The sequence below is a fragment of the Xiphias gladius genome, chromosome 19 (assembly GCF_016859285.1).
Source record: "Xiphias gladius isolate SHS-SW01 ecotype Sanya breed wild chromosome 19, ASM1685928v1, whole genome shotgun sequence".
Classification (NCBI taxonomy): Eukaryota; Metazoa; Chordata; class Actinopteri; order Istiophoriformes; family Xiphiidae; genus Xiphias; species Xiphias gladius.
In genome coordinates this window covers 25,756,425-25,771,756 of record NC_053418.1, presented here as the reverse complement: position 1 = coordinate 25,771,756, position 15,332 = coordinate 25,756,425, and the positions used below count along the sequence as shown (strand labels likewise).

Sequence of the window (15,332 nt, the reverse complement as noted above, 5' to 3'; positions counted from 1 at the left end):
CAATTTCCAGTGAGATTTCAAGCAATTAAGTTCCTTACTATTGCAGAAACACTGCTGTTGGCAGGCCTCAAGTGTGAGCGAGAAACTGGCGGGGGCAAAGAGTCCTCTGGAGGCTGGAAAAATGTTGCAATTTTCAGTTGAAATTTACGGCATTCTTCATTAAATTTACATGCAAAGCAGCAACGCGTAAAAAAAAAAAAAAATAAATAATCAGTAGACAAATTCAGCTTTATTGACAAGAACAGTAGTGCTGATACAAGGCAGGAGCTTGGGGGAAGCTCAAAAGAGTGCATAACTCAGATACAAAAAACCGTCAGAGTAGCTTTTTACTGAATTTGTAGTCTAGATAATCCCTTTAGTTGTTTCTTTAAAAGATGGAAGGAATAAAAAGTTTAGTTTAAAAATGGAATAGACTGAAGTCCCCCTGATGAGAGCCTAATATGTAAACCATTTTTTTTAATTTTAACTTCATATACAGTACAAAACATGCATCCCATGTTATTCCACAACTATCAGTCTTACAATGTACACTGATTGCGCAAAATTAAAATTGAAAACATAATAAAAACAAATAATACACAAACTGTATACATCCGTCACAGACGCTACACGCAAGACATACTCGACTATTCCTATATCTCCGACACTGAAAAACTTCTTGTCAAGCTACCATTAATTTACACACCAAATAGTACTGTCCTCTGACTACTGGGCTATTTTCAAAACAGCCTGAGGTAAGCTTTAGCACATGAGACATTGCTCAATTTCAAAGGCTAAAAAAAATAAAATGTGACATAATGCCATTAATTTTTGAATATGAACTGTCACAAACAAGACAAATGAAACTTTTTTATAAAAGCCAATGTTGCATGTTGTTCCTTCAAAAATTTTTTGTTGTAAACAAATTCATCAACAAAGTGCCAAAGTACCACTGATCCCTTTAGCTGACCAAATTTCTCTTGATCCATTGACTGCCATGTTCAACCATTAAGTAGTGCAACACAACTCCAACAAATGCAATGAACACAACGACAGAAAAAAGGCAAAAAACCCAAAAGGCAAGAAAGGGCAGAAAGACCACTCAGTGTTCCCTTTTCTGCTTCCGGCCAACGTCTACTTCGTCCAGCCCAGTGGCCGATCTGGACTGCTGCAGTTCTCGGAGCTGAGAGTGTGTTCGAGGCTGCTGCTTCTTGAGCTTCTCCAGGTGAATGTCAATGGGGTCGAGTTCGGGCTCAGCGGCGGGGACGGGCAGGTAGCCGCCATCCCGCGGCAGGCACATACACCAGCCGGCGCCAGCCAGGTCCAGGTCGCTGTACTCAAACTCAGCCTTCTTCAGCTTGAAGTCCACCATGTCAGCCGACTCGCTCATGTCCACCAGCAGGTTCCAGAAGACGCAGCTCAGGATGATGCCCAGCAGCTGCAGGGAGACATGGGTACTTCTTCATACAAATACAGTCAATACATCTAGAGTCAATTTTTGCCTAAGAAATGTCCCAAAAAAAAAAAAAGAACGATAAATGACTTAAATGATTTTTCAATTATCACAATTTGTCATCACTTAATTTTTCTGTCACTGGGTAATTTATTAACCAATTAAACATTTCAGCACCATCACTCAGTCATCCAGACAACAAGTAGGTGCAGGAATAACTGCAGTTCAGGCACCTCTAGTTCTGGAAGTAAAAATCTCCTTCATCTCTCCATACACAGTGTCAGGTGACTCATAATTAAAGCCCTTATATGGCTTGGTTGGACATGAAACTCCGGAGTGAGTCATAAGTACAAAAAAAAAATAAAAAATAAAAAAAATCAACAACTGCGTTAGAAAATATCTGGTTCTTTATTAAAAAGTACAAAGTACAACTTATGTGCATTAAAAAAAAAAAATGATTAACTTCAACACCCAGTGTGCATTTCAGCAAGAAACATCCAACCACTGAGGTTAAAATTCTGACATATGCCATAAAGCTGTGTGGAAGCCATAGATGACACTGTTGAGAAAACTGAAAACACAATCTGCAGCTTGAATCAATTACTTTTGAACTCTGGGTCAATTTTGGATGAATTCAGCAATGAGAGCACTGCGTTTTATTCACAAGGGAAGAAAGAAACCTATGGGATTTGTAAATCGGAATTTGTAGTTACTTCTCTATGAGGGGGCCGCAACAAGTCTAAATTTGTGATTTCAATTTGTGGACATTGCGATGTATAGTAGACAATTTCAGATTACTCACAAGGTATAAAGTAAACAAACTGTCAAAAAATGAGTCAGTGAAGCCGTTTTTTGAAAAGACACCACAATCAATTTAGTTTGTGCTAACAATCACAGAGCACTAGATCTGATGGGAATTACTTTTATTAATTTTTATGTTTAGGCAGTATTGTTAAGAAGACAATTAAAATGTGATTTAGCTTTAAGAGTCTCTCACAGTAAGGGGGGAGTTTGCATTTCAAATATCAAGGCTGATGTGGAAAGGTGCATTTGTTTGGAAGGAGTTTTTAAGCACAGTTTAGTTTCAGTTTCAATTACCTGTGGCAGCCCAATGGCACAGCAGAGTGCAATGGTTATTCCAATGTTGTCACTCATCCAGAGGTTGACTGCATGGATGCAGCCTCGCACATGGATCACCTCATGCAGGGTTTCACGCTGATACACAGACCAGAGGAAGACAACAAGAGGAAAGTTTTCAATTTTGAACTCGAACTTAACAGCCTCAACGTGACGAATAAAAAAGCGTCTTCTGACATCTTTGCTGCTAAAACAGACTGGGACCAAATCAGCTGTCAAGGTGCCAAGAATTACCGGTGTCAGAGAGGAACTCTGATAGTCTGAAAATGTTAACTGCCAGAGAATATCAGTTTGAATACTGCCTGACAGGGGAGTGTCTAAGTACCGTTTGAGACTAACTGACAAGCTGCATATATGAGGGATTTACATTCTGTTTCAATGTAGGGATGCACCAGTCTGGCTTTTTTCAGTCCCGATACCGATATCTGGCTTTGGGTGTCGGCCAATACCGAGTGGGGATCCGATACCAGTGTTTAATTGATTAGCTGTATGCCTCATGGTGTGGAAGAGACTGGGATCATTCTTTTACGTGTAAGGCAATGTCAGGTTTGACTTAAACATTGTTTTCCTAACTTTGTAAAACAGAATGTAACAAATAAGTACATATAAATAAATTTACTGAATTGGTATTTATTATTAAAATAATAAATAATCGTGCACCAGCAACATTAAAACAAACTTCAAAATGAATGGGAATTACAATTCAAGTGTAAACTTTTTAACTCAGCAACAAACTGGTCAGGAATTAAACTTCCAGTATAAAATAATACAACTGCATCAATTGAGAACAAAATGTAAAGATTAAATCACAATTGTCACAAACTAGTGTAAAGAAACTTGATAAATTAAATCACAGTTCACACACGTAGTGTGTAAAGATCTAACCTGGTAAAAACAAAACATTCAAAATTACCAGGCATCAAAATTCTGCTGACCCTTTGTTTTTATGCAATGTTAGCTCTCCTCCTAGCAAAATGTACGGGTCTACCAGCGCACTGCTGACGCATGACATAGTACGTGCGAGTAAACATAGAACAACGTACAATTGAATTGAATAGATTGGCCCCATATATCGGCCCTATTGTCACTGATAACTGATTCAGCCGTTTGAGTAAGTATCAGACCGTTATCTGATATCAGTACCGGATCGGTGCATCTATACTCTAATGTCATGATTAACTTTTACAAGTGAAAGGCTTCAGAGGGGAGTACTCTCTTCTCCTTGGACTGGCTGATTCTCAGGAAAACCTTCCCTAAAAAGCTAGTCTGGAAGTGTGGGAAAAGAGGGCACCGTCTTGTATTTGGGCAAATATGATAAGTGAATTCCTTTCCCTATATTGTAACAACAGTCTCTTTGTGTTAAGCAAGAATATTTTGCCCATTTGATTTCCATTATTTAATATAATGATAATGAAAAATACACTGATTTAAAGTTATTTTGTACTGATCAACATACACTGCTATTTGGATTTTGTTTTCTCAACATTTTTACACTTTTTATAGAATTTTGCATCAATTTGATGAAAGTGCCTTGATTTGTATACACATTTCCATCTGGTTATTTGATATATAAAAGGGGTTATGGATTAAAATTCTAGAAAATGTGTCAATCTCAAAATAAGATACATATCCAAGGATCATAACTTCAGCATAAGTCAATGTGATTGAATAAAACCACAGTTAAACATAATAATAGTGAAGATTTGATGAAAGAATAAACACGAAGTTCACTCATGTTGCGCAACAAGACATTATCCACTCCGTGGGTGTAACATGTCAACAAATGAACAGCTTTCTAATTAGGTCTAAAAATGTAATCATAGCCTTCACTGCATGATGCATCTGTGCTGTATTGATAGTCTGAGATACAAAAGCCAATGGACAAAATTTGTCTACAATAACCAGGAGTTCCTCTTACCTGTTGATCCAGAGTCTTGTAACCACAGAGAGTGTTGATGACCTCTCCCACCTGTGCAAAAAAAGAAAAAAAAAAAATCAAGATTTGGAGAGCAAGAGACAAGATTTTAACTGATCTAAGAGACAACAACATGGGAAAATTTGTGAAAGTCATGTCCCTCACAGGGCTGTGTACCTGTCCCCTGCCAGCCAGGGCGTGAACTTAAGTGTTTTCAAAATGCTTCAGCCCTAACAGGTAGGAACTGATAACAGCAGAGACCTAGCCAATGTTCAGCTTTTCTAATTAACTCCTCCATCTCTGGTGTGTGTGAGAGTATTGGATGATTCTGTAGTAAATTTCTCTGGCACAGCTCCACTGCTTCCAGAGCCAGCATCAGTGCTTTCAGCCGAGGGTTGGGAGTGCTACCATATGAAGGGTGGAGGGGGCCACAAGGGACCAGCATTTCATTTCAAGAGAAAATATCTCCCAAAGGATGTATACCTTTGAATCGCAGCACTGCTCCTGTTAGCTGGACGAGGCACTTCTCTCACAGAGAGTTATGTCTCTATAGTGTAGATAATAGGTGTCCCTTCTTACTGTGATAAAGTGGGAGGCGTCACTAACTCAGTGGGTAATTTCTGGATCTGAACCATCTATCAGGAGGGATTATCTGACAGGACGGATGTCTGCAGCAGGCCCATGTAACATCACCGATACTCTTTCTGGGTCACATGGTATCAATACTTGCTAATTAACTGGCTTAATTTGTTACTAAGAAATGGTACTCATCTTAAAGTAGAAATCAAAGGTCTGTGCGAACAGAGAGAGATACAAATTTTATCCATTTACAGTCTACGTAGTGCATATTTTCAGTCTGATTCTAGCCGTCCAAGCAACCAAATATGCACTAATTTCATGGAAAAAGAAGTTAAAACAAATGCGTGTTGAGCTTGTGTACAACTCTTTGTATCGAAGCAGTTCCCCAATAAATAAAAAAAAACGAGTGAAGCAAAAAAATACTCCCCCCAGCAATGTTACAGTTTGGCCAGTTTAACCCCGATGCTATATGAGGTCCAGCTATAGTCTCTATTAACTATGCCAGTAATCAGTTAGTTCTTGGTGGGCATTTTGTGAAAACAAAGAAGACAAATAAACACACAATGTGCAGTAATGTGAGGCATAGCCTGCTGTCAGTGCCTGGAATTTGATTGCCCAATTCGGGTTCATGGAGTCCTAAAAACCATCCAATCAGTGAGTTGCCTTTCAATCCTCTTGCTTTATTTGTAATAAGTCAGTGTGAACATGAACTAGACTAGACCTGAACTAAAATGCATGTGAGGACTTTTTGCTCCATGTGTGTTACCGGCACTCACCTTGCGGCGAACACAACAGGTGTATGGAACCCCACAGGCTAGTGGACCGGTACCATTGCAGAAATGGTACTGGTTGACCCCCCAGTCTTTGTACTCATCACCGCCACAACATGAAAACTGGAAAACAAAACAGTAAGAAGACAAGGCAATTACAAACCAAGCTATGAAAACACAGGCTCATCAGATCTCTTAAAATGAAACAACCCACTGAGTTACATCTTCTGCTGTGCAATCCACACCTGTTTCACCGGAGTCCCCCCTAACCCAGACAGAGAGAATAATTATCTTTCTGTACATCCAGTTCCTATAGAAAACTAAAGTCGATGTGGAGATGTCTGCAGTGGAAAACGGGTGTTCATGGGAAGACTGCAGAGATTCCGACAATCAATTAAAGGCTTTCATTTGAAAGTACTTCATAGAGAAAAATTCAATCACAATATATTGAGACCTTTCCTAAACGATGAAAGACACCTCTATCTTTGTGATCGCCTGACTGCGGCTGCACGCTGTTATACCAGGCACCAAACTAGCTTGGCAGATAAGACATTTTTACAAGCAGGAGAATGCAGGATTTATTGCCCTCGCTATTGATGCAGGTGATGAAAAAAAGGGAAGGATCCGTTGATAGAAAGCTTACAAGCTTTTTTTCAAACTATTTTCTGAGCTCACGATCAATGCTTAAATATCCATTACAGCCGTTTGTTTTGAAGTTAAATATATATAGACAATAAACCTGCACAGTTTATACTTCAGTAGAATGAGTGATCACACTGTAGGTCTGGTTAGTCTACTTGACAGATCAGGAAGTTCTCTCAGAGAAACTGCCATAACAATATAAAGTTTGAAAACAGCCAATAACTCCACAGTACTTGTCTTGTTGGATAGCTTCAGTACATTATGAAAAAATAATGTACCAAAAGGGTTTTAAGGGGCAGTCATTTGTGTGCTTGTAGGTTTTTCTTTTAATGGGCACCATACCACAACAGAGAGAGCTTCTGGGAAAACACTATAAATATATATATATATATATATATATATATATATATATATATATATATATATATATGAATGAATGATATCAGATCATACCATCATTTTTCAATACCTGCATACAAGTTTTAAAGATTAGTACTACCCTCAAATGTAATAAAAGTATCTGTAATACATCCAAATACATTTCCTCTCTGCCAATATCTTCTAGATAAAATATTCAATAACCTTCTGTTGCACGTAGTCCAAGATGTTTTTGAAGTCCAGATCATCGTAGTAGTGTTTAATTCCTTCTCGTATGCTGCTCTGAAACAAGGCAGATGTCTACATGAAAGGGAGAAATGCAGAAACCCAGAGAAGATTTGGTCAATGTTATTTGCACTGACAAAGATGATTATAGTCAGAAAGTACTGTGACTGGAGGCTATCATTAGGTGTAGTATATAGGAACGTACAGGCTGTGTAAACAAGTGACACAAAGACATTTACCTTCTTCTCAAAGATGAGAGCCGTGGTGAGCGCGATTGCCTGGAGAAGCAGCAACACACAGAGAACACAGAGGAACTGTGGAGGAAGAAGGCAGGAGTCATACAGCATTTCCATGGTATGTCATTCGCATTGTGCACCAACACACTAAGAGAACTAATTAACATCGTAATTTACCAAAATGTGCCTCTAAAACTGACATTGACTCAGCTGCGTAATTTAACAACTCCTTCTCAATGTTTCAAAGACAGTAAACATAAAATAATAAAAAATTAGAGATGTCCCAAGCAATACTAAAGATTGATTATAGGGGCGATCCAGGAGTATTTAAATGGATCATCCATCCATCGATCCCTCCACTAGCTATATCTGCTTATCCTTCAGAGTGTCGCAGGGGGCTAGAGCATGTCCCAGCTGACAATAGGTGAGAGGCGGGGTTCACCCTGGACAGGTCGCCAGTCAATCACAGGGCTGACATATTGAGACAGACAACCATTCACACTCACACTCACACCTACAGACATTTTTGAGTTGCCAATTAACCTAGTCAGCATGTTTTAATGAATCCGTTTCCGCTAAAATAACCCTGCTCAACCGGCCAATGCTTTCTTTACTGTACTCTAATGTCTACTCTAGTGCTGCAAAGCGGCTTGACATCTGGGCTCCACTGTGCATCATTTCACTGCATATGCAAGTGAAAATTAGTGTGTCTACCTAAAAATATTTGGGTGCTGCAGTGCAAGTAACTCATTTCCTGGATTGGCAAAATACATGGATTTGATGACGTAATACAGACACTAACACTTATTAGCAAAGACCAGTGTACAAAACATTCGGGTAACCGCTTTCAACCAGTATTTGAGAAAGAGAAAAGACTTCAAGTATGAGGACTAACCGGTGGGTTTGGCAGATATTGGTAACTTGCCCCCTCCAATAAAGAGCAGCCCACAGCCGCTTCCCTATGCTTTTCTATTGGCACCGCCTTCTCCAAGCAGTGGGTAAAATGTTCCCGAATGTAGTAGTGTATTAATGGTAATTCCATGAGGACCTTTATGACAGACAAACATGAAACTGGGCTGTTGTCTGGTTTGTGTGCGCTCTGCAAACTGGTGTTAAAGCGTGGCCAAAGATAATTTATTAGGGAAGATCCCCGACTCTGTAAAATCTTGAGTAAACTTGAGTGTTTCTGTCGTCCCAACAAAACAGACAAAGTAAGTCTTTTCTAAAAAAACCATGATCTGATCGGGTCACATCAATTCCAGTTTCCAACTTTCATTCAAACCATATGAATAATTTAAGCTTTTTAACTTTATAGTTTTGATATAGGGACTTCAGTATTTATATCATATAGCTCATAAAACCTAAGGTGTGCCAGATATAGCAGGTTACACCTGTTATTTCAGAGTGTTGCGCAGAGAATTCAAGAGAAAAAAAAAGTGCTCTTATTTGTGGAATATTTGCCGAGATGTTTTAACTAGCCCACCAGTGATGAGAGAAGCAAATAGCAGCACATGAAGGAACATAATCTATGTTTTCCAATGAGTAACATTAACTTTATGGCTTCCCCAGTGTGAAATGAGCTCCTCATCCTCTTCATCAGGGCATCACCAAAGACATCACTGATTTCGTTTTTATGTCTAACTTTTAATTCCCTTTTTCAGTTCACATAATTTAGCTAAACCTAATGAGACAGTTGCATAGCAACCACGATAATATATCCCTGCTCAATTTGAGCTCATTTGCTGTTATTGGCCATACCAACATCTTTGCATTTGAGCACAAAAAAAAAAAGGCTTCCGAAGCAATCACTGGTTTAAATATTTGATGAAATGCTGTTGTTGTGCAAACTCTAAAGGCATCGTTTTCTCTTAGGTTTGACGTGTGCATCAATTAATATACAGTATTTACTGTACATATAGAAAAGTATATGTTTAAATGCATATACTGTATCATTGTAGGGGTTCCACTAAATGTATAATTGTCTGATGTATTCCCCATTACCTACCTGATTTTGTTACTCAGTTGAAAAATACTCAAAATTAAACCAGAGCTACAATGTTACCCTTAAAAAAACAAAAAAAAACAAACACAGATACACTCAGTTGGCAGTTTATTCGGTTAAACTAGCTTAAAATAGTGCAGTCCAATACTACAGTCCTGCAATAAATCCTACATTCACGAAGGTTATGATGTTCAGTTGGAACTGTTTTAGCGATGAAGCTGATTCACCTTTATCATCATTTTGCGGTACTGTTGAATTGTTTTGCATTATACAGAAAGGTGTTTCTATTATTTTGTCCACCCCATTTATATCATTGAGGGTAGGCTAAATAACAGAAACACCTCTCTGAAGAACGCAATACAGTTCAGCAGCCCCGCAAACTACATCCTCCAAAACAATCACTTCAATCAACACCTCTCCAAAACAATTCCAATAAAAGCTGTACATTATAACCTTCAAGAGGAATTTACTGCAGGACTGTTGGAATAGACTGCATTAGTTTTAGCTAAAGGTACCTAATAAACTGCAAACTGAGTGTATATCATGTTCAACAAACTTCTAAACCTGCAGTCATTCGCAACCTTTCCTCCTCCTCCATCATCCCTACCATGTGCAGCAGGGTCTTGTTGTCCCTGAGGGATCCAACCATTCCCACCACCGACACTGTGAACATCACCAGGCCCAGCAGGATGAGCACCACAGCGGGAGCCAGGAAAAGGCCCTCCAGGGTTCGATTCTTCTGCCTTTCCACTTCAGCATACACCCCCACACACAGCACACAAAGACCCATCAGCTGGGGGGAGGGGGAAGAGGGTTAATGAAATAAACAGCTTGACAATCCTCAGAATGGAAAAAAATAGTGACACTTTCTGAACTACATATTCATTATACATTCATACATCTCTTGGGATGTAGTATTTGTTTGGAGACAGTGCCTGATATTACAGGCACCTTTAACTTTATATCATTTTAAACTCAATACTGTTCAGTTGATTTGATATACACTGGCTTCATAAAGTATTCAGACTTTTTTTAATAGACTTTTTGCACACTTTGTGTATTGTGCATGCTTTCTTTTACTACTTGTGTACGAATTTTGAATTATGATGCCGTTTTGATCAGATCTCTCATGAAAATGAGATTTCAATCTCAAGAGAGATTTTTGGGTTATTAAATGCCACATAAAAATATACCAGTTGTTAGTTAATTGAAATGAATAGACATGTAGATGGTAAGCATCTCTACTTTACTATAAGCCTTACCAGCCAAACAGTGGTTTGATCTAGCAGTTTTAAGGGTTGAAACAAAGTGGGGGTTTTTTTCACAGAAGTCAATACGTACTTAATATGGGCACTGAAATTCTCCATTTAAATTCAGACTAATGAAAATCTTTAAAGTGGATTTGTTATTACTTAAGGCAGGATAAGGCTCTGGTCCACATAAACTGCAACCGTATCCACTTACTGGAATTATGCAGTCAATGAAGCAGAGTGGACAAGTACTCCCTCGTGGCAGGTGACTCAGACAGGATAAGACCAAAATGCCTAACTGGATGTGCCACAAACCTGTGATGGCATCATCACAGTATGCAACAAGCCAAAAACAAATGGTGGCACCAGAGAATATGATTATAATGACAGTGAGGTTGTTTTATCAGTACTACTGAAATGTAAGAGCAATGTTTTAAAAAAGGAAATTAAACAGTGATTAGCCACTGTCATACATTTCCTTAAATGTAAGTCTAGCTTAATTGTTGCCACTTGACTTTTTTTGGTTTAACACCACCAATCCTATGACATCAGTACAACAGCTGGCCCGCTTTCAGTTTTTTCTTCATTCTTTGATTGAATGAATCAAAGAGGGAGACATTTTCATAACTTTTACTTAAGTACCGACACAACAACATATATTTTTTTCAGCAAAAAGTACCTCAAGTATCAAACGTAAAAGTACTTGTTCAGCAGAAAAATAGCAATTGTGAGTGTTTCAATATAATATATTACACTATTGGATTGTTCAAGGTGATGCATTTATGCTTAAGTTACATTTTTCCGTTGGTTAGCTAGCTAGGATGGAGCTAGTTTAGATGAGTGATTCTCTACCTAGGCATCTGCCACATAAGATAAAGGGTCATAAGATAAAACTGGAGAGTTTTGAGATGATTGATGGGTTTGGAGAGAAGAAAAAAAAAGTTCTGCTACACAAATTTACTGTCATTTTTGGAATTTTCTCAGATTTTTTGCGTTTCTAGTGAAATATTACATAATTTTACCTCTTTGGCTCTTGAACAGTTATTTCAACAAAACAATCTGAAAAGTATAGAGAGAAGATCGCGCCTTAGTATAACTGCGAGCTACTCGTGGACATGTGAATTGTGAGACGGGGCCAAAACCACACACTGCTTATTTGTAAGGGGTCACAAGCCGAGAAGGTTGGGAATCACTGGCTTAATCTTTAACAGTGTATTGTATTGCTTATCACATTTTTTAATTTAAAATTTTAATCAGCAGAGTAACAAGTATCTATAGTTGTCAGATAAACATAGTGGAGTAAAAAGTATAATATTTCCCTGAAATGTAATCGACTACGACTACTACAAGGAAAAAAATTGAAAAACTCAACTAAAGCACAACTACCTCCAAATTGTACTTACGTACGGAACTTGGGTAAATGTACATAGTTACTTTCCACCATTGCATCTAGCTGGTCAGTGTGCGGCATCACAGTGCCTCACAGTGGATTACTGTCATAAAGCTTACTACATTAAAATGATTAGAAAGACTAATTATGTCCCTTTGTGCACACTGAACACTGTAAAATATGTTTAGACACATGTTGACAAATTAGTCAGATAGTGTGTCACAACCCTGTTTATATTTAAATAACGCAAGTGCTACAAAAAGAAGTAACAGACAGTGTTTACTTCATTGGTCCATCTACTTTGACTCCATTCAATGCCCAAAAGCACTGGCAGGTACCTCTCGCTTGGTTCCCACTTCCAGTGTTGCCCTTTCTACCTTCACTTCTGCCGTAATGAAAATAATGACCAACAGACTGTATGACAGGGATCTGATATCATCATGAAAAAACACAAGAATTGCTAACATTATGTCAGACATCATAGGACACTGGAAAGACAGTATACCTTACAGTCTAAGGGTTTGTTAGCTACATCCCGATGGGTTCTGATGGCTTAACAGTGACACTGGACAAAGGCACAGGAGCCCAAGCAAAAGCCTGACCACTATACCGTATCTGTTCGAGCCTCCATTGGATGGATCTGAAACTAGCCATCATTCTTTTGTAATACTCCAATAAAATTCTAAATCTAAATTAGTAGTAGTGAGCTTGTTACTTGTAGTATAATATGAAAGAAAAAAAAAGAAAAAAAATCAAACAGACCCATTCATATTCCCCTTGATGATGCAGAGTAGTTCCCACTGGACACCTGCAGCTTTATTCCTGTCATTAGGATCCCACTTAAATGACATTAACCAAACTTAACTTTACAGCAGCAAAGATAGCTTCAATTAAGTCTACATAGTTAGTTTGGGTCTAAAAGAGCTTCTGTCTGCTGAGCTGAGCCGGGCCACACTGGCCTAAATCACAGCAGCAGGGGGGAGAGAGGGGAGAGATGGATCAGATGAAAGGGACTGTGGAGTGCTAATGGAATCAAACTACTGATGTTCAGGAGTCATATAACATGTCAATAATGTGCTTTAGGGCAGATATACAGGAGATATATTTTACAAACACATAGAGATTGGTGGTGGTGCAAATTGAACATTATTCTGACAGTGTACTTGGAGATGAAAGTGGTGTAGAGGTGAAATGGAGGAGGCATGAAACCAGACAAAACACTGAGCTCAAGATGACTCATCTTTACTCTTTACTGGTCTGGCAAGAAATTCACTTATCTGTCCAGCATTTAAAGTGGCTGCTGGATCAAAAATTATTCCAGCCACTTCAAAAAACAAAATATGACCAAAGTTCAGCAGACGAGTAGATTTATTAAACTGCCACAATTCTGGTAGCACAGACAAACTCTGCAGCCAAAACCAAAGTTTACATTCATTAACTAATTTCATTACCCTGTGTTTTCTTAGATAAGTGTAGCTTAATAAAAGAAAACTATGTTATGATGTTGGGGGAATACTGAACTACCAGCTTGTTGTCATCCTTGCTTGAATATATGCCTGACCTTGGTCATCACATTCAAAATGGCCTGGACACACCTTTGTTTATTTTAATAAAACCTAAATTAGAATTTCAAATCTAGGTCAGGATTAAACGAACATATAGATCTATATCTATATCTATCTATCTATCTATCTATCTCTAGCGATCAATCTCTATCTATATATAGAACTAGATATACATATATATATACATAGATCTACATACACAGATATAGATCTATCTATCTATATAGAGAGCTCTATATCTATATATCTATATCTATGTATATGTATATCTATATCTATCTATAGATATAGATCTATAGAAAATATGAAAATAAAATTTACTGTATGTATAAGATTCATTTTACTAAAAATATAAACCTGAATTTGTTGATTGACCAACAAAGGAGTCTTTTAGTCTGCTTGTATTTTCTGTCGGTAAAACTATAAATTAACATTATCATCCCTTTAACTGCATCCAACGCCCTGCACCACCGTGCTGTTTGTTAGCCGGCGATCGCTGTGTATTGTTTCAAATCGAAATGCAATTATTCATATCCCAGTATATTGTTTTTAAAAAATTAGGTTGCCCACAGTTCTTGTTATAGGAGCAGATTATATTTAGGAGGGTGCATGGTGTCTGAAGCGGTAATGTCTATCTTGTAAGCTAACCATTCACCAGCTAACTAGTACCCAGAGAATTCCACATCAAATCCCATTAAAGATCTAGCAACTAACTTAAATTGCTCAACAACAAATACACAAAGTTGTAATCCTGATTTATAACTTGTTTGTAGTCGATACAGTCTTCTGGTAAATACGTAATGTGTTCTATCCAATAAACGGTGATTAATTTCAATAAAAATCTAAGGTATACCTAGTCTCCCACTGTGACGCTATTTAGGTGGAAGTTCGCTGGAGTGTGAGGCGAGTCAGTGATTAAAATTAAAATTGCAATTAAAAGGAGTCGGGGCGGTTGTTTGGGGTATATGCCGAATAGTACAGTAGATCGTACAGATCTGCAATATGCCTGAAGTTATATTCTACAAAGTGTGTATGTGCCTGGAGCAAATGGTGCATTTAAACGCATTTATTTTGAATGGAGTTTAGAGAGATGTCTCATTGATGCTATTGGGTGGTTCGCGTGCAACTACTAGATTTAGCAGACACTGTTGCAACTCAGACGAATTTACAATGGCGCGTACAATGTTGATGTCAATAAATGGACAAGAATCTTACCGAGAAAACCATTGAGTAGATATTTAAGGTGAATTTGATGAAGTAGTAGAAGTGGTTGGTTTTCCTCAATTCAGAATAGGACGGCATGGCTGCTTGCGTTAGTGAAGCTAGCTAAAGAGCTAGCTAGCTATCCTTCGTTTGGTTCAAGCGATATCAAAATAATACTAAGAAATAACAAAATATTATTAATTAAATGCAAAATGCTTTTAAGAGAGCTACCTACAATTTAAATACGTAGCAGCTCTCATTTCTCACATACTATTGTGGGCAGCCACCGAAACAAAATCACTTCCGTGCGACCGGCCATTCCACGCTTTGTTTTGACTACATTCTTAAAGGGGCAGAACAGACAACCTAATTATTCAATTGGATTAAGCTGCTACAGTACATTTGTAACATTATATAATGTTAATATTGTGTTTGGTTTAAACCTTTATGCTTGTTATATTTATTTATATGTTATAGTTTTATATTTATTGTTTATGAAAAAAATTAAACTATAAAAATACAAACCAATTTCACCATTTAAAAGCAGCCTGTATTGTGACATTAAGAAAAGAAGTGCAATAGCCTATCATTCTAGCAAAACAGCTGTG

At 37.9% G+C, this 15,332-nt stretch overlaps 1 protein-coding gene across 3 annotated transcripts; it reads right to left on the bottom strand.

Annotated features, from left to right (window-relative positions):
• Positions 1-210: 210 nt before the first annotated feature.
• Positions 211-15,048, bottom strand: zgc:110329 (uncharacterized protein LOC550500 homolog). 3 transcript variants are annotated; one of them, XM_040154290.1, is made up of 8 exons: positions 14,996-15,048; positions 9,924-10,109; positions 7,318-7,392; positions 7,058-7,153; positions 5,840-5,956; positions 4,488-4,538; positions 2,531-2,647; positions 211-1,417 (listed from the first exon to the last, which is right to left on the bottom strand). In XM_040154290.1, the coding sequence occupies exons 1-8, from the start codon at positions 15,041-15,043 to the stop codon at positions 1,082-1,084; spliced, it is 1,026 nt and encodes a 341-aa protein (XP_040010224.1). In that variant the 5' UTR covers positions 15,044-15,048; the 3' UTR covers positions 211-1,081. The 3 variants fall into 3 exon arrangements, with proteins under 3 accessions (XP_040010224.1, XP_040010222.1, XP_040010223.1); XM_040154288.1 differs by having other exon boundaries at positions 14,737-15,040; XM_040154289.1 differs by having other exon boundaries at positions 7,058-7,135; positions 14,737-15,040.
• Between the last annotated feature and the right edge of the window lie 284 nt (positions 15,049-15,332).